Source organism: Nesoenas mayeri (genome assembly GCF_963082525.1).
Source record: "Nesoenas mayeri genome assembly, chromosome: 3".
Classification (NCBI taxonomy): Eukaryota; Metazoa; Chordata; class Aves; order Columbiformes; family Columbidae; genus Nesoenas; species Nesoenas mayeri.
The window spans coordinates 25109628-25130417 of record NC_137544.1 but is presented as its reverse complement, the minus strand read 5'-3'; the positions used below and the strand labels follow the sequence as shown (position 1 = coordinate 25130417).

The window sequence follows — 20790 nt, the reverse complement described above, 5'->3', positions numbered from 1 at the left end:
GTTGAATCAACATCTCAATTTGTAACAGATCTCAGCGTATACCAGGATGTTAGCTAGCTTTTCCTTTACACCCAGAGTATACAGGGTGTTTCAAAAAGATGGACTCAATTTGAATTGCAATTCAGGAAGAAATGTGGTCCATGTTTTTGAAACAACCTGTATTTCAAACACATGGCCAAGGAAAGAAAAAGCAAAAGCTTAGAAGAAGCAGGTAAATCTTGGTATGAAAAGGGCTTTGAATTGAAAGGCTCTTCTATTACATCCATGGTACTGAACAATGGGTACTGGACAAAGCCATACCTAAACAAAAAATTGATATCGTCTTGTGATTCTTGTGACAAAACTTTTGACACTTCTCAGCAGGAACAATCAGATCTTTGTCTTTCACCCTCAACAAAAGTGTAGGTAACTAACATCTTTCTCTGTGTACAAACTTGGCAATATTTCAAAACATGAAGTTGAAATTCTAAGCAATCATTTTTCCCTTCAGCAATGAGAACACAATACACTCCTTATTAAACAATGTATTGTATGAAGTCATAGTGCAACTGCTGTCTGAGGACATCAGCCAAAGAGGCATTGTAGCCAGTCTTATTGGTCTAGCTAGAAAAACTATGAAGTTTCAGATATCCACCTCCTCATGCAGAACTCATGTACCTGAAAGCTTATCTACTTCTCTCAGACAACCTGTAAACAGCATAATAAACAGGCATTAAGAGGCTAATTCTACCTGTCAATCCTGCCTAGCATGTAGTTTATGCATGGTATCTCCTAACTGACCATCTTTAACTGTATGACAATAATGATTTCTCAGCAAAATAAGAAATTGCAAGGGATTGCGTGTTCAAAATCATGATTTATTGATCTATTTTTAATCACGTAGCTCCTTGCAAAGATACATTTTATAAATTATGGAACAAGTCTAGTTCTTTCCCCAGCTTTCACATTTCAGTCCTCAAGCCCAGGTCAGTATTTTGAAATGAGATGTTCAAAGGTAAATTAAGCAAAATAGCTTTAAAAAACTACACTAAAAAGCTTCAGTTCTTTTAGAATCAAAGATACATATATAATAAGCAGCATTACAGTGTCTGCACTACCCCCCCAGTTGATACATGCCGGAGAAGCAGCGTACAGTACCTGCACCGAACCTCAAGGTACACTTCATGATTAGCAGTACACAGCACCTGAACATCTACAGCAGCCTCAACATTTATCATAGCACAACAAATGCTCAAAGGATTTACAGCATCTGTAGCGAGGTTAGATGAAGGGTTGTAACACATTCCGATCACCTCCAAGTGAGCCCTGCTTACCTGTGCCAATGCACGTGTGTTACACACCAGCATTTTGCCACTGAGTGGTGACACTTCCCACGCAGAGTTGCGTACCCTGCAAACTCGTCCTACCGTACAGGAGAACAACTCACTGCCCACAGCCCTCTGTGCCCATCCTGTCGAGAAGGCTCCACTCAGCTTCCATCAACATCAAATTACATGTGTGAACAACTGACATCACTGCATTGGTGCAGATGTATCTCTGCAGTTACATTTTCTACTTCATGCTTGCTTGCCCTTCATTGTTTTTTCTTAAGGTTGATGTTGACAAAATGCCAGATCTTAAAGGCAAACAAAATAAGTTTAATTTAAAGAAAACATTTATTTGAAGTTATTTTAAGCCACACAGTTTAACAGATATAAGACAACTTTCTCCCCTTCTGATTTCAAGCCTTCACCAGAGATCACACACACTGTCCCATGGACAGTGAGATTTTCCTATAACAATTCATTTTGGACAAACCAGTGTCCAGGCAGATGAACTCACATTTTTAACAGACCGATTTATAAAATCTGTTTAAAAACCAAAATGAAAACAAACAACAAAACTTTGTTGCCAAATTCTTCAAGCTTGACCTCAAAACAAAACCCCAGCCATTCATTATCAAACAGAACATGCTGCCTTCAAAAAACTCCCCAGAATTTCAAAATGTTCCAAATATATACACATTTATAACTTAAGTGCTCATTAGCTACAACCTTTTATTCATGCAAGAATTGTGAGAGGAAAAGGTGTTTCTTAGAGCGGCTTCTCTGAAAATGCAGTAAAACTCTTCACTCGTGCAAAGAACAAAGGACTGTACATTTTGTCGATGTCAAAAGTAGTAACAGCTGTCTCACCAGTCGATCTGCAAAGGGTACCATAAGAGTTAAATTAGAGACAAGTTGCTATTCAAGTCCCTCAATAAAGCAATCAAGTTCCACAGTACAATGTGTACTCCAAATTACAGCTGGAATGCGTCTTTCGTACTGCCTTGTTCTGAAAGCATGTGAATGTTGGATGAATCACGCTATATAGACTATACTTTCATATAAATACCAAAGAAACCAGTTTTTCCTTCCGTTCTTATTAGCTCCAAGACGTGAAACAGCACAGGATGTCACTCAAGTCACCATATTAATATTGAAGTAAAAAATCCCCTTTTATTTGTTTCACTTAGAACCCTGAATTCAGAATACAGAGGGACAGCAACAACTTGTATGTTTGCAGAACTTTTTAAAAAAGAAACCCAAGTATTTCTGAATATCAGTGACCAAAAGCATACATCCTCCCAGCTGTGTTTTATACTCATCTTTATTCTAGTTTCAAAAGGATACCACCATGCTGAGAGGTACAGCAGAACCTGAGCAGTACAGAAAGTATTAGGTTGTATAAAAGCAATATTTGTGTTTATGGAAGTTACCTATACTCCCAACCACCAGTAGTTTACTTCCTAGCTTTTATATACTTGCAGCCCAATAGCTGAGCTATGTTCCTTTAAAAACAGACTGGAAGACACGGCCTAAATCCACCCTAAATGCCAACATCAAACATCTGGACATCCAACTTGCCAGTAATTCAGTGTCAGGTGCAAGAAGAGTGGCCACAGTTAGTGATCAGAAGGGCTGGTCTCATGCCCATATTTTGCAGTGCTGGATTATGTAGTTTGTAAGTGCTACAGTTCTCATATGATAGGTGCAGACACTTCTAGCTCGCACATCCACAGAGAAAAATAAATATACCTTAATGAATATGTGTTTTCCACATCCCATTACTAGCACCACACTAAGTCATTCAAACCTGATTCAGTTCTGAAATCATTCAAACACTGTTCCTAAATCCTTGAAACAGCTAAAATACTGCAATTCTACTACTGAGGAATCTTCCCATATCATTAAAAAGTGTTACTAAAATCTTGGGATTTCTTAAAGTAGAAGTTCATTATAATATATCAAATCAGGACCAGTTACTGTTTTCAGGACATTCTGTTAAAGCCTCTGAAGTCTCAGTCTTTACATCTTCTGCACTTAGTACTGGACAAATCAATGCCACCTGTTTCTACAGTTAAGTATCCTTCTTTCATCTTATTCCCCATGTACTTACTTGTAAGTTATGTGACAAGAATGATGTACCCAGACAAGTTTGTTGAACCTCTGTCGCCCACTGGAGCACAGCTGCAGTCCTACATGAAAACTGTGATCTGTTTCTTGCACAGGAACACGGCGGAAATACCTGTATTTGTGGTAGTCAATTGGTTTCTGTACAAAGAGAAGAGAAGAGAAAAGAAGTTTCATGACCTATAAATAACATATTGTGCGACTATTTATCCCGAGGCCTAAGTATTGTTAAACTCTTATACTTGAGGCTACATACTGGTATTGATTCTATGATTCTAAGATACATCAATTTAGCTGTTAATTACGGAAGAAGTTCTTACAGAAAGTAATAGAAGTGTGGAAGGTACCATCCAAACTATGCAAACTCACTGTAAGTAGTGTAACACTTGTAACTCTTCACAAGTTTCTCTTGACAGACACTTTGTTAATCTGAAAATTTTGTGATGTAAATAAATTGACCAAATCATTCAGAGTTCAATTAATTAATACTGCTTATTTAGTTCTATTTAATGCTGTGGGATATAACTGCCAGAGTCTAAACTGATCTCAGAAAATGACCTCTTCATCCTTCCCTTCTATTTGTTAACAATGTTAACAAACTACCTAAATAGCATCACATACAGCAATGAAGCCTAAGGGGGAGAACTGTTGCTCAAATGTGAATGAGATATTTATCTGTCTTAATAAACAGGTTATTACAGATTCAGGAAAAAGGTACAATAAATTACGATGCTCATTTATAATTTCATTTTAAACCATTTAAAAATGAAATTAATTTTTTAATTCTCTGGTGTAATGCAAATCTTCAGGTGCCTTAAAATATTTGGTCTGAGAAAAAACTTATTAAAAAGCCACCTCTTTAAACTATTTTTCCTCTATTCTCTTTTGCTACCTACCTCTTCCTTTTTCTTCATTAATACAGCAAATACTTTGGTTTGATTGTCCATTTCCTGGGAAAGGCGATAATGGCCAAGCAAGATTGCATCCGTTCTGGAAGGTTAAGAGGAGGAGAGTGTCAGAGACATAAAAATATTCTCTGTCTCAAATGCAAATATTCTCTGTCTTATAATGCAAATATCAACAATTGAAAGAGCACTGACTACATATCATAATCAAGGACATTTTTTTATTTCCATTTAGTAAAACAGCAGGCTCACTGATGACACGAATCAATGGAAACATTTTGGCAAGTTGCTTTTAATTTGTCCAGGTAGGACAGTAAAAGTGAGTTAGTCACTTCTACCCAGTCCACTGCTAAATATTTTCAGACTTCTGGTGAACAGCTCAAACGTGTTCTGAAGTCACAAACAATTTTCTAAGTTTTTAACAAGTTCATGCAAACATCAAAAAGAAATCAAGCAATGATTTAGTCATATCACACAAAAATTTTCACTTTACTTCAAACAGTCAAGAACTGTGAGAAGGCAGTCAAGAACAAAATAGTATCTTTAAAAGGATTCTAAAATCACGAAGCTAATAGCACGTATTATTCCATCTACCTCCTCTAAAAGTTGAAAATCACATAAACTGCAAAGGAAATCTACTTACAGTAGCAGGACCTCAAAATGAAAGATATCTTTGCATAAAGACCAAATTTTAATATAATAATATTGTATTTTAGTCTTGTTTTGTTAAGCCAGTATATACAATCTGAGACAGAAGTAAATACAAACTGCCAGGTAAAAGCAAGATTAAAACTGTAGATACAAGTATTTTACTTTAATAACCTTGTATTTTTAGTCCGTAAGCGAGGAACTATAGATTGTGGATCTTCAGGAGTTGTTAGCATCATAACTTGGCCATCTGGAAAGAATCTCAAATACCTGCAAGAATATAATTACACAATAAAAACCTAGAAAACAAATTATTTTTTCTCTGATTTTTTTTTTTTTAATCACAGGATATTTCCCAGAGGATATAGAACTTGGTAGATAATAAGATTTGAAAAAAAAATATTTCTTCATAGGTGATATAACAGAAAAAAAAAGAAATCCAAAACCTAGAGAGAGTTCTGAAGATTAAAAGAGCAAATTATGAAGAGTTATGAAAAAGGGCAAAAGTTTAGGAGTTTTGTCACCTCTAATCAAAGCAAGAAGGCTACCCTGGAATCAAAACTAATCTCAAGTAAGTTTCTCCATTCCTAGCATTGATTGAGACAAATCAACAAAATCTTAATTACAGTATCAGTACAGAATGGACAGTGTCATATGGACTTTTTCAAGTTCTGGGATCTGATAAATGTTTACAGTACTGAGATACCATGCTGATGTTTGTGATACTACAGAAATAGCCTCAGAACAGACGGCAGAAGGGAACAGCAAGATGAAGAACAGCAGAAACACAGGCTGAGGAAATAAATGACAAAGTATTTACAGCAAGTTGAGAAAGCCCAGCCTCTTGGTTATTTACAATTGGTTACACATAAGTCAAAAGAAAATTATTTTAAAGTAATTTGTTTTCCCTCTGCTGAAAACAATTATTATATCATAAATGTGAAGTAGAAGTGATTTGGTGAAAGAAACCTGTGGATAAGTATTACTGTTGTTATTGTTTAAGCTATACCCAAGTGAAATGGTATAACTGAGGATGAAATGTGTTTCTAAGCCCACCTCTAATTATAATAATAAATCCTATTTTTTAAGACCTATTCTCAAAAATATAAATAGCTTTACACACTGTAGTAGTTCCACTGAGTTTTACAGAATCATTAATGTTTGTGATATCAAGGGCTGGATTTAAAGAACTTAAGAGAGAGAAACATTTCACTCACTCATTGTACTACAGTTCTACCTGTAATATTCCACTTGGTGCCACGCTCTATAGAAACCATCAAGAGATTGTTCTCCTTGACGAATGTATTTTGTCTTGCTGATATATACACCTACAGAAAAGGAAGATAAAAATACAAATAAAAATTAAGTACATAAAATATTTAAGATGAAAAAACAAATAATATAAAACTTTTTATTTGTCTTTTGTTACTTAAACACATGAAAGTCTTTTGTTTTGTCCCTTGCACCCCTCCATTCTCTTTACAGATGTTCTACAGATTCAAATGCCCAAACAAATTCAGATTAGGTCTAATAATGACATCATACACACCAAATCCACCTGATTGCTTCTGTCACGGTTACATGCAGTAAAAAATACAACTGTTTCCAAAAGTACACCTTACCGTCAAATCGAACACGAGGCCTTTCCAAAAACATTTCCCTCCAAGAGGCATATGGAACAAGCTTATTGCAGCTCCTGCCCCATATTTTCAAACAGACTTGATGCCAGATTTCAGGATCTCTAGTGAAAATGAGAAAAAATAAACCTCGTAACTTTTTCGTGAACCTTGCTTAGCTTTTCTCTATCAAAGTAACATACTCCATTATTCAGTTGGAGGCAACTAAAAGAAACTTTATTGAACAACAATAGCTCATAGTTTCAGATCATTGACTAATTTACTTAATCCTGGAGCTTTTGAAAGCCACTGCCTTCTCCCAGTAAAATTGAAGAACACAATGAAATTTTCAGCCAAGGACGGAACAAAAACATTGCAGCAGCCAGACACTCCCCTGTGTGGCCATATGAGGATGATGACACAACAGACATTAGTTTGGAGACCTTGCAACTCTGACTTTCAAATACGGTCGAGCAAGTAAGACTTTGAGCAACATTTTCCATCACAGTGAAGCCATCTATCTAACCTATCATTTAGTGGTGTATTCAAAAGCTGATTGGCACTGTGAGGAGTGTAACATGAAAATTGCCATGGGAAGAAAAAGTCCTACATGTACAACTTAGACGCCAAAGGGAAAAGAGAAGGGAAAAGAGAAGGGAAAGGAAGAGGGAAAACAAACAAAAAAACCCCACAAACAAACAAAAACAAAACCCAAAAACCACCTTTCCAACACAGGCAATTTTGCTCTATGGATTTATTAACCACTTCTCCACACTGTTTACATATGCTTAAGCATAAAAAAAAGCTCTTTTTTCTTCCTTAGAGTAGAGAAGCTTCACTCTAGATAACTTATCTGCAATACCTGGCGCAAATGTAAAATCCTCGACAAACAAGAGATAATTGCTCTAATGATCTTAGGTCCAAGTCACTCGAAACCACCCATCGGAAAATGTACATTAGTACTTCCATAGGCAACACTGCAAAGAGAAAAAAAACCCTTGTTAGATGGTAACCTGTAAATCAATAGTTTACCTATAATCCCAGGGCTGACCATTACTGAAGTTCTGACTTGCCATAATAAAATCTGAGTTCTTCACATTGTAGCCAGATGCCATGAAAAAAAAACGTTTAACAGTCACTATATATTAGAATAACAAAAGAACAAAAATCAGGGGTTGAAAGTGCATTATGGTAAGATTATAGGATAAAACATAGTTTTAGAGTACAAATATCCACAACTCTAAAGCATTACACCAAAACTTCCACATACATATTGCACATCCACAGTGCCTCCAAAGCAGTATTTTCTTCAAACTGTCCTAGTGTGTTACATTACCTCAAAGCATGGTGCTCCTGGCATGACAAGCGAAACCAGCTCAGGTCAGGTTCTGTGTTGGAGAAGAGGTCCTAAGGACAACCTATTCACCACAAAATTGATATGATACCACTCTATATGTTGTGGTACAGTTCCAGTGTTTTAAAATGGTATCACACAGCACTGTTGTGTTGAAAGGCTTTTTCTAACATAATACAAGATGACATAATCCTCATGAAAGCTCCACAAGATCATATAAAAATTTTTTCACAGTACTACAAGTTTAGTGAGAAAGCCCTGGGAAATTAAGCTAAAATTACATCGAATACCTTTCTGCCTCCCTAAGTCTTTTCTGTTGCTTCAGTTGTGTATAATCTTCTTCACTAATAGCATCAGGAATTATACTTCATTTATTTTCAATTACTGCTGCTTCCCAGAGCCTATGGTTGCAACTGTATCACCACATGCACATAAGACTTGATGATTTTACTTAGTCTAACTGCTTTGAGATCAAATGGAGAAAACAGCTGAGCGGCACAAAAGTACATTAAACAGTATAACTGTAAATGCTGTGGTAGAAACTGCAATTTAACAGAATTCCGATTGTTAGTAAAAAGACACGCTTCTTAAAAAACTGTGTTGCTGCACTCCCACAAATCGAACGAGACAGTTTTTGCTATAAAAGTTGATGAAACCTAAGTCTCACATTTTAGGATACTAACATGATAAAAAGTACATACACGTCATTAGGCACCAGTTTCTGTAGTCATTTAACATACATCTGGTTTCATGGATCTGACTTAATTCTACATTTTATTATTGACAAGTCATAAATTTGCTATATTGCCCGTATTTGCAATCATTAAATTAATGTTCCAATATAAACAAAAATTGTGCAGATGCCTTTATTGCTACAAGATACAAAACAGTCTCTGGAAATTTAAGAGCTCTTCAGTATCTGAGCTCTTAGTATCTTGGAGAACAGGAGACACAGAGGCTTAAAAATCTGCTGACAGGTATAAATACATCCACCATCCTGACAGTCATCGGTCAGCCAAAGCCTTTGATTATCTATCTTACCATCCATGTTTCTAAGTTTCTAGTAAACTAGGAATTGTAAAGACACTTTGCTCCAAATACTGGGCACATAGTATTTCTGGCAAAGAATGCCATCTTAGTCCAAAGCCTTACTCGTGTGAAAGAAAAAAACAAAAAACCAAACTACTATGAAAAATTCATGATACGCTAGAAAGGGGAAGTAACTATATTCAGTACATCAGTTCCATACAGAGGTCTGATCCTGTGCTGTAGTATGCATTAACCAGTATTATAACATTAGGAACACCAATAACAAGTAAAATGGAATAGAGGAAATCAATTCATCCAGATCTGCTGCTTCATATTGTTCCAGCTTTCCTTGGGCTGCTGAGATTTGTGACTATTGTACTACTGTGATGACGAAGAGAGCTCCTTTCCAGCCCACCAACTTTTGAAGCAGATAACATGATTTGAACAGCTCTCACTCTGCTATAAAGAAGTTGGTAAACAAGACACTGTAACACAGGACTGGCAGGAAGGCTAGAAAGAGACTGAGACTGCTGCTCAATGAGACATCTCCTGAGATCACTTTATAGCAATGTCTACAACATCTTGACTTTGCTGGCAAAAAAACCAGAAGATGCTTTTCCCAGTGTACAATGCCATAGTTGTTAAAATAATTTTTAAAAATCCCATTTGGAACAGCTGGCTGCATTTATTTTCCTTACTTGAGCAGAATAGAGGAGGTCAGGCCACAATTTCCAAGAGCAACTGATAATCTGGGATGCAAAACACACATGTTTTAGAGGTATCTGATTTTAAGAGAGTTCATAGCTTACAAGTGCTCTCTGTAATTTAGATCTCATAAGGAAGTCACAGGATGACCACCCTAGAACTGAAGCACTGAAAATCACTAACCCTTAAAAGCCTTTCTAGCCATATTATATAGTCTTGCTGAACCTGAAAATATATTTATTTGAAAAATCTGATATAGAATCAGATAAAAACAAGAAATGCATTTATGCATATTCTTCACAGAACAATTGTCTCTTATTCACAATTAAGAATTGTAATAAATATTTATAAACCAAACAAAAAAACGCCCATATTTTACTTTTTCAAACATTAACTGGAAGGAAAACTGTAATACATGTACTTCAGCAAGTCTGTTTCTTTAAGATGCTACTTTTAAGTACTACTCTGATCCTGAAAAATTCTACTTGTGCAATAAAGGCAAAATCATATATGAGAACAATATCTGCTTAGCTCGTTAATGATCTTTTTTTCCCCTCACATCTAACTACAGAAGTAAATAGATATTGTGTACACTTCTTTAACGGTGGCTTTAGAATGAAGGAGACAAATGTCTTAATAAAGTCTGAGTGAAACATCTCTATAAATTCTGCCTCTGAACTCTTACAGAGCATCTTTTCTCATACCTGAGATATGGGTCTGGCTGACATCAACTTCGGGCTGGCAAAGTTTGACTGGAGACTCCTGAAGAGTTAACTGCTGCTGGAAATCCGACAGGAGATCAGCCATTTTGTCATCCTCTTTGTTATCCTCGACACTAGAAAAGGGAGAATGCCAACACAATTGGACAAAACACACCAACAGATGTCCGTATCTTGGCATCAATTTGCTGTCTTAACCTCATTCAATGTAGTTGTCTCCTGTATGTTTTTAAATAATCTCATTTCATCATATGATAAAACAACTACTACAATCCTATCAAGTCCATTTATATTTTACTGGAACCAATCTGACAGTAACACTTATTTTTTCATTAAATTCCAGTTTATTTTGGATTTGAGAGTTCATGGTTCACTGGTTTCAGAAGTCACTGAAGATTTGCATGACCCCACTGAAACAGAAAACTGATCTTTTGCTTTGTCTAAGATAGGCCATATGTGGGAAATAATTTACCGTAATTGACAGAAAGCTATATTTTGTAATCCTTGTTACAATGTAGGACACTGAAAACAACTAAGGATTTTTTTTACTCTTGCATTATTCAGTCAAGAGTGATCTTCAGTGTGCTTATTCATCAATTATGAAGGAAAACTTTCATTTAGGAAAACTATTTTTTACCAATGTTGTAGACAGGCAGACATAAAAAACATTCAGGAGCAAGAACAAGATGGCAGAACAAAAGTAATATGCTTGCTACTTGTCAGTAAATTTGAAGGATTAAAGATAAAAGAACATTACCACATTAAAAAAAAAATCTGAATTTAAGTTGTATGTCATAATATCATCATTTAACAGGCACATGCTTGCTTGCTCCAAGTAACCACAAATTACACAACTCTCCTTGATCTCATCACAAAACGCTTTCTTTCCCCTGCCTTGGTATACAAACTAGCTAAGGGATCTTTCAGTCACTTTTTAATACTATTAAATTCTGCTCTAAACAAGATTGATCGAACGAGCTGAGAATGCAAGCAAGCAACTAGCAGACCTACCAATGGGTTTAAAGAATTATAGAAAAGACAATTATGTTTGGGCCTGTCATAAAGAAGACCACAGTAAGATGTTGCACAACACACCTTCCTTTATTTTGATGAGTAGGATGGCCAGTCTCAGGCCACACTGTAAATTGCTTTTTTTCAAATGTAATGGTGTAATTTGTTTTTTCCTCACCAAGATTGTATGAAACACCTACAACAGTAATTCAGAAAGCAAAAGCACAACTAGAGTGTCTTGAAAAGACACACCTCTACAAATACTGCTTTTAAACAACAATTAAGAATACTGGCTGTTTTTCCCCCACTGTTACATAGTGCGCAGGATGGTGCAGCAACATTTACAAAACTAAATGAAAATTCATACAGTAAGTGGGAAATGGAGAGGCTTAATTAAGGCAATGGAGAGAGTGATGTTAAAATAAGAAAATAATCCTAAGAAAACAAAATTTTGTACGTGACTGTAGTTTATTATCCAATATTTTTCCTAGTGCACAAACACACAGCAAAGATGTTATGCTAGCAACGCATTCAGAAACTAAAGTAACTTGTAAATAAAATACTTAGCTCATCTCACTCTTTTATACTGAGTCAACTACTGCGTTGAAGCTATACTGCCCTGGGGCAACAATACTGAGCTAGTAATACCACAAGGACATGGTTGTACTTTACTCTTTTATTCTCAGTTTTCAAACTCCTGATTTCTTGTAGCAATCAGCAGCATCTACGTCTGCTGTCAGTAAGCAGCGAATTGGAAAGCTCTGATTCATGAACTTGTCTTCAGTATGCTGAGCTGTAACAGAAGTTTTGGCCCTAACCTGAATCCTGTTTTAAGACTTGAGCTCAAGTTAGGTCAACCTTAAACTGCTACATATTTGGTGTGTTGAGGCTAGGGGTATTCTCATGACCAAAGACCAGACTACTCAGATTACAATCTATAAGCTTCTAAATGTATTGCCTTAATTATTGGAAATGTTCCAATTTGGCTCTGTTACTCAGCACAAGAACAGTAGTGTATTTCCTTGCTTAATTACAATGCTTATTCCACGGAACAAAGCTTTTAATAATTTATGTTTTTGCCATCTTCAATTTTGTGGATGATCTTAAACGTATAATTTATAAATCTGAAAATCAGAGGTCAAAAGTAATAAAATGATTGATGCTTTTTTCTTTTTGTTTGTTGGTTTTTTTTTGGTTGGTTTGTTTGTGGTTTTTGTTGTTGGTTGGTTTTGGTAACAACATAACTATATGTAATCCTTACATTTTAATTAACAAACAAGATCAATACCTTCTTTGAACCAGAGTATAAAAAAGCCCTCCTTAGACTAATACATCTGTTAAACTTTCTACAAAGCAGTCTATTCAAATGAAAGAAGACAAGCTTTTCAAATTTTAAGAGACTTACAACTGGGTATGACAGCAGACCATTCACCTGCTTTAGAAACAAATTTTCAGGTTTTAGTACTCCTAGGCACTTAATTAGTAAATTTTCATACTCACCACCTCTTTCCAACTCCATCACCATCTGGGGACCGTGTGTAGGTGATCTTAAACTCTATGTCAGGTACAAGCTGCATGGCTAGACGATAAAACTTGATGGCTGAAAAGAAAGGTTTAATGTTTAAATATGTCTGATGCTTATACTAGCTTATCAAAGCAAAGATTTTTTTACAGACAGATGGCTTCAGTTAAAGGAATAAAATGGTAGAAAATGCCTTCTCCTAGTAAATCTTATTTAATCTAAACTGATAAGGCTTATGTTCAATAAAGAAGAGAGGCATATTGAACATCTATTTCTAAAACTAAAGACTTCATATATTCTTTCAGAGTGAAGAGCTCTCAGATGTATGTCAGCTTTTACAGATTTGCCTTAACCACTACAAATTCAGTTATGGAGTACAAAATTTTATATTAAAATATTAAAAAGACCTGATTTCCTTTGTGGTCCAGCACTTACAAAGCTTTCTCAAAAAGTCATGAAGATTTTAGGCATTATATTCATAAGAAACTATGGGGACCATGAATGAGAATTTGAAAGATGATGCAGGTACGCAGTATAGTACAAATAGTCATTCAGCCATATGTAACATTAAAAAGCTGAAAAAGATCAACAAAATATTGTTGTACTTTTAAAACATCAACAACAGAAACAAAACAAGTAAATTTTACTGTGGGAAAACCCTTAGAACTACAGAGGGCACAGAAGTAAGCCACTCAAGCCACTGAGGGTGAGGAACTCAACTGGCGGACAGCAGCAACCACAAGACTACAGGAAAGGAAGGAAAAGTAGACCGACCAGGCTTCTTACAGCAAAGTCCCTCTGCCTTTAACACTCCAAAGATGTCGTAACATTGAATAAAGAAACAGGCCCAAGAAAATCACCTTCTAGGAAAAAACTGTTATTTAAGCTGCAGAATGTCTTTTTTCCGAGTTAACTCTGTGGATCCTCCTTAATTTAAGTACATTCAGTCTTTTTAAATACCAAGATTAAGATCATATACGTATTTATATGTCTCTGTATTCTCTCATGGTGATACCAAAACCAGAGGGCAACTCTCCCTCATTTTGGACCCTTAAAAACAAAACAAAAGCCAAAATAAAACATCAGTGAGTCTGGAAGTCAGAATTTGACACACTAATGAGTCTAAGAAGCACGAGTTTGGGGCAAGTAAGTGTTCCTATTTCCTTGAGTTCCTATTTCCTTGAGTTCCTGACAAGCAGTATCCTCTGGCTGGTGAGGTTGAGGAAAACCAGCAGCCAGCTAAACAGAGATCAGCCTCAACTTTAGCATTTAATCTTGCAGCAAGGCCTGTACTGTACTTCAACATGAACAAGCTGCTGTACGTAAGTGTCTCACAAACATCAGGTATCAGCATATCTCTGCAGCGGGCTGAAATGTCACTTGGATTCTACCGACTCAGGTCAAGTCAGCAGATAAAAGTGTGGTCAGTAAACAGATGTCCCAACGTGTGCTCAGCAATATATTTGTGTCTGGCGTAGGACTGTGTCTCCGAGGTCTGATACAGGTGTATGTATAGAAACAGCTTTTTTTTGTTTCTTTAAGTCTCAACCCAAATTCAACTGAGAAAGAATGGATTGATATTCATGCAACCCAGATGCCTAAAACACCTTTGTGAATGCAACTCTAACAGCTGTCACTACTTTTCCACTGCTGTATTCAACATACAAGCAATGCACTCCAGCAGATGAAGCTATAGCTTCCATTTTGTATACATAATGCTTAAATAGGCTGCTTTCCTATTTTTTTTTTATTTACTTGGCAACTGTTGGTATGAAAAAGCTTAGTCAACCTTAGAACTACGATGGTTCCTTTTATAGCAAACTTGTTTGCTTATCCGAATAACTGAGCTCTCAAATTACTAGTAGCCTGCAACTTAAGTTCACTGTCATCATGCAATCTTGCACATAAATCAGAGTGTTAGATTCCTTTGCATTAAGGGTGTCTGTTGTAGACTTCCATAGTACCTTCATAAAGGGCCCCATTTCGTTCTTCTTCCACCGCCTTCAGGAAAAGTTCTTTTGCCTGCACAATACATGACACAGAACACTTCTTAAATTCCTTACAAATACAAGTACATTGTCACTTGACTTAATTTTCATCTTATCTACTGTACCCTGTGAAGCAGATTAATAAAATAATTCCACAAATAGAGTGAGAAGACATACTCGTGATACAAGCCATAACTGAAATTCCCAATCAACAAACTACCCCCATTCCTGTTACTTTGCCCTTACCCACAGTCTTTCAGAAAGCAGATGTGGAAGGTGACACAAAGTGAAGTATAAAAACTAGAAAAATCAGTGTAGCATTATGGAAACACATTGGTATGGAGACAACAGGTTAAACACCTCTGTTGTTTCTCTACATTTAATTCAGCATTAGCTTTTAGGATAATTATACTGCCATATTAACACACTCAAAAACCCCAAAATTATACTTCTCTTTTTTTTTTCGGTACCTTTTCCTCTTTTGCTATCTCCTGTTTCCCTCTGGCATCTACAGACTTTACTCCAGGTCCTCTTGAAGATGCTCTGCATGGCAGAGGTTCCAACCCACTAGAACTCACACCTGGGGCAAGCTCAAACATCCACTGAGCTCTGAACATCTGAAGCTCTGCCTAGAAAATCCAGTTAATTCTGTTTTAGTATCACGTATTCAGATATCTTCTGAGAGGAAATTACAAAGTACAAACACAAAAAAGAGTTTCAAAATTATGCTTTACACTTCCAAGTCTTAAATAGTTTCAGTGAGTTTAGACACAAGAGTTAGCAATTGTTTTATAGTATTTTTTTTTAATGCACAAGTACTTTTTCAATTTCATTCAATAACAGAAGCGTTTTTATCTGGACTGTTCACCTCAAAAGAAAAAATGATGTTTCAGGAAGAGGTTGTCAGTACTAAGGTAATCACTTATGACTCCATAGAAAAGTATTCTTCCTACACATAGTGTTTGTCCTTGTTTATGCAGAGTTCTCTTAAATAAGAAGTCAATTAACTCTTGAAATGAAAATTTAGAAAACCTGATTTTTTGTACACAAGCATAGTAAGCTTTATTACAATCAAAGCTGTCATTTATATAATATACAAGAAAGACCTCACACTCTGTTCTCTTGTAAAAAAAAAAAAAGACTATGCTCTGTGCAATAAGAAGTTATAATTCTTGCCATGCAATTTTTTCAGCATCTTCGAAGTTACCCTTTACATGTCCCTTCCAATCATCACAACTTCTAGGGGGCAACTACATAGAAATCTAGTATTGTAAGAGAGCTCACTTTTCTATCAAACTGTTTTTATCAACTTCCTGTTCCAGAAGGAAGTGACAAGTTAAACTGGAATTTGATCCATACAGAAACTGTTGTCCAATTTCTACAGTTCTTCAAATAAATTCCAAATCTGCCACAAACTTTCTTTTCATCTCCACAGACAACTGAAGGCTGAATTTGACATTTGGAGCACAATGCAAAATTTATCTATTTTGCTTTTGGAGTGGCACACAGATCAAGCATTTGTCAGATCAACAAACATGTGGTAACTAAAGGAGCGTAAGTAATGCAGCTTAAATCACAGCAGTACTATGTTTGTAAAAAAACACTAACATGAGAGACATACCTGAAGATTTGCTTCACCGGATCTTTCATTGTCATCGGTCCTTACCAAATCAGAGTGACAATCTTCTTCAGCTTCTGCCTAGTAGAGAGCAGTCAGACATGATGATACAGTCTGCATAAGTCCCTATAGCACATTCACAAAGCATGACTGTCATGGACACTCAAAAAAAAATTAAGCATGTTCCTCTTTTCCCCACCCTGCCCACCTACTCAACAGATCAATCTTAATTGATGATAAAAATTAATCTTAAAATATTGGTATTGCTTGCACTTCCCTATTAAACAATGAATTTGGGTTTTGCATTTCAGTCACATCAATCCAACATAGTTTTGTATCACCTGAAGGCTTATATGCTATAATACCAGAATAAATACACTTAGTGTCTAAGTCAAAGCACAGAACCAAAGCTTCAGCATTAAACAGTGGTGTACTACTAATTAAAATTCAATCACTATCTTCTCATTGTAAAGATAATCAGTAGTTTGTATTTGTTTAATATTTACAAAAGCACAAAAAGACTAATGCTTTGCGTAAGAATACTTTATGAAAATTATGGGACAATATGTGCAATCTCAAAAACTGCATGTGAAAGTAAACAGAACACAAAAAGACAGCATGAGAGCTTGACAGCTGGTTTTATTTACAGTACTGCTGTGAGACAGGTTACACAAGTAAGACCTTAAGTAAGACATTTAACTAAATTTAACAGGGTTCTACATAGGAGACAGACAGCTAGTTTAAGAGCAAAACTTAAAAACATGCAAATATATTCTCATTGTCAAATATCCTTAGATTATGAAACATATACTAAACCAAATAGAAACTAATTCTGATTGTCAGTGATGAGCCACTACAATTACAACAGCATCAAGATGTCAGCAAGGAAAAAAAAAAACAACACTTCAACAAAGACTAAGATATTTGTTTAAAGTTCTTCCTGCAGCTGAAACATCCTAGTTTTTCTGTCATTCTGCCCTGAAATTCTATAGTTCTGCAAGTACATAAAGCAAAGTGAGATGATAAGAAGGTAAACCTGGCATTAAGATTACCACATCTACTTTAAAAAGTGCAAAAATCAAAGCATTTTGTATTCAGAAAATTTATACAATTTTTATAGCATCTGGAAGTTCATGAACAAACTACATTGGCAAACCTGATGAGAAGGCAATATTTAATCTCTTTGTCTTGGTGATACAAGCACTTGCCTGGAGCTCGGGTCCACAAACTTACAGGGCTGGTCATCTATAAACTTATTTTCACTAATGTCTCAGTCAATTTATCTTTTACAATTAATAATGCAGTGTTGGTTGGTTAAAATAAACAGATATTGCATCTGTTTTTACACTCTGATCTTAAGGCTGTGCATTTTTAATTTCTTGGTGGAAAAAACATTTAAGCCAGAACGCTCCAAAGCAAATCTGTGCAAGCAGCAAATAACTTAGAAATTTCATGGTTTTTCATTCCAGAATTTGATTGCAGGCAGTTAATGTCTATGAGTATAGCAATCCTATCATCACATTACTTCAGCATCCACGGATTATGTCTACACTGGCCAAGCAGAGATACCTAGGAACAAGCCAGCACTGAAATGGATGCCTGTAAGTGCATTATTATGGCGCTGGGCTGACACAAATAAGGCCTACTCCTGCCTGCACAGCATGCAAGGCTTCTGGTTCGCAGCTGAATTCTGTCCAGTCAGCTCCCAGTCTGGGCAGAAAACGCCTGGTTTTATCTGCAAAATGCAGAGACTAGTAAAGTTATTTCTAAACTAAATCAACACACTATCTTCTTGTGCATAAAGGCACACCCATTAAAACCTTTAACTCATGAAGTCTGTAAATAAACTAATTTAAGAGCAAGAGTTCAAATTATTTAGAAGCTTAGGAAGCTGGCTGTTTGCCTCGTGTTCAAAAACTTTTTGTTTCAGTAATCTGTTTAAGAGTCTTGATTTTCCTCCCCTTGTCTCTGTTCAACTGCCCTACTTCTCCCTCATTTCTGAGTCAACTGTCAATCACAGTTCTGGACCAACTGCTTCCAAAACGCCATTCAATGCTCTTTAAAATGTAAATGTGCTCTCAAACAAAACAAAAAAAAAATACACCATACTATGAAGATCTAGTCCACAGCTCAAAAGCTGCCAAAAAACATCACGAAGTTGATTACAACCAAAGTTTTGGTTTTCCTCATTACCTTCTCTGTACTGAGTGCACCTGTGATCTGAAGTCTCTCATATCAAAGGTTTGTCTTCTGGCAGCAGTGGCAGCTTAAGTGGCCATCCCTCTAAATTCACCAGTAAAGTAATTCATTCACATAGCTACTGCATGGCTAACTGAACCAGAAAACCGATCTCTATTAACAACCTCCTCACTATTTGATCTGCTGAAACGCTATGGTTTTGCTAGAACAAATGAGCAAACACAGGTATCGCTGAAGCAAGGATCTTCAATAACAGACAGATCATGAGACCACAACTAAAGCAGGTTTTAACTTGTAAAAATTGTCTCCATGTCTGACACAATACTTAAATTGCAGTTACAGTTTCTGAAGTTCACAGAACACTGCACTGTAACCGCTACTTGGTGGATAGATCTAATGGATTCATCTTTATGCTGCTGGCATCCCTTCTGCTACAAGTCAGTTGTCATATGGAACACTGACTTTATCCAGCTTGAAAGTGAGACATCCTTAATGTGTACCTATCAGTTCAAATAATTTTCCATGAGAAAAGTGGTAGCCAGTCCAGAGACCAAAAGGTCAACATGTCAAAAGTAAACATCTGAATTAGACTGCAACTTGTAAAAAGAAGTTGGCTGAGTTGATTTGATTCTGATTTGATTGCAAAGCTTTATAATCATTTGCCAAATGCAAAACTAGTTTACTTGCCCAGCTTTGTTTTAACTCTTTTGCAATCAATAACTGCATGCCAATTTCCTCAGAGCACAACAATCACTTACTAAACTGTCTGTAATGCCAAGTCCTTCAATAGTTCAGATCTTTGTTTCAGCTAAAGAAAGCCAAGATCACAAACAGTTCAAAGCTGACTGTCAGCAACTGAACACGGCTACATGTGAACTGTACTGAACGAAGGGATAAGCAAGCACGACTTAGCAAAACAGTGACTGATAGCTAATGTTCTGCTTGGTATTACAAAAAAAAACGAGGAGGTCGCTCAATATTTCTGTCAATGTGGTAACAGCAACACTGTGTTAAAAAAATAGTTGTAATTATAGTAGGAAGGAGTTTTAAGAGCTCCTGAACTACAGAACTAGTTTAACTCTGAATGATCAAGTTCTCATCATGGATACTTGAACCCACATTGAGGTGCAGTCAGAAAAGCAATATTGAACCAAACAACATTCCTGATATGTTAAATCACAAACTCAAACGCAGAGTGCCTGGCTCACAGACCCCATTAAATTACCAAGTGACTTCATGCCATGTTTTTTGAGGAAAGAAAGAGAAAGGTGGGCCACGCCCATCTGTAATGTCACAGGGATTTGCTCCGGTGTTTCTACAGACAGCTACATCGGTCCTGAACCCAGCAGCCCCACTCATCAGCCCAAACCCCCCAGCGGAAGGCGGCCGTGCCTCCGTGCGGCGCAGCCGTCCGCCGTGCGATCCCGGCCACGACCCCACACAGCCCCCGGGCGTCACGGCCGCCCCGCGGGCAGGCGGACAGGGCAGGGCTGCCCGGCAGCAGCGGGGCTGAGGCCGCTCCTCCAGCCGCCGGGCACACACCCCGTACCGCCTCAGCCCCCTCGGCGGCGGGGCCGGGCCGCGCGGGCCTCCGCCCGCATCTGCCACAGCGGCCGAGCCCCCACCGCCGCCTCCCGGTTCGGTCCCTCCCCCGCCCCGGGCCGCAGTGCAGCGGGGCGCAGGACACGGCCGGCCTGGGCCCGCTCACCATGCTGCCAACGCTCGGGCGGCGCTGTCCTGTCCCGGGGGCCTCTGCCCCCCCGCTCGGTCCGTGTGTCCTCCCCGCGGGGGGAAATTAGCAGAGTTCTCGGTCGGAGAAGCGCACCACGCAGCGGGAGTAACTGCGGGCCCTGCGTACGGCAGCCATCTTCCCGGCGAGTGAGGGGCAGGCGGACCGGGAGCAGCGGAGACACGCGACCAGACAAACCCGCAAGGTCAGAGCGCCGCCTGACGCACGGGCCGCTCTGAGGCGCGGACGCCGGCCGCGCGGACTACTCGTCCCAGCGTGCACCGCAGCCCCGCACCGCCTGTTCTGCTGCAGCGCT

At 37.5% G+C, this 20790-nt stretch overlaps 1 protein-coding gene across 3 annotated transcripts; it reads right to left on the bottom strand.

The window, feature by feature from the left end:
• Positions 1–844: 844 nt before the first annotated feature.
• FBXO9 (F-box protein 9) lies at positions 845–20676 on the bottom strand. Of its 3 annotated transcripts, XM_080342911.1 has the most exons (14): positions 20454–20590; positions 16550–16627; positions 15399–15557; positions 14905–14962; positions 12919–13018; positions 10393–10523; positions 7463–7577; positions 6607–6725; positions 6222–6312; positions 5159–5254; positions 4328–4421; positions 3418–3572; positions 2034–2182; positions 845–1615 (listed from the first exon to the last, which is right to left on the bottom strand). In XM_080342911.1, the coding sequence occupies exons 1-13, from the start codon at positions 20454–20456 to the stop codon at positions 2074–2076; spliced, it is 1308 nt and encodes a 435-aa protein (XP_080199037.1). In that variant the 5' UTR covers positions 20457–20590; the 3' UTR covers positions 845–1615; positions 2034–2073. The 3 variants fall into 3 exon arrangements, with proteins under 3 accessions (XP_080199037.1, XP_080199038.1, XP_080199036.1); XM_080342912.1 differs by having other exon boundaries at positions 845–2182; positions 16550–16623; positions 20454–20676; XM_080342910.1 differs by having other exon boundaries at positions 845–2182.
• Positions 20677–20790: the final 114 nt, after the last annotated feature.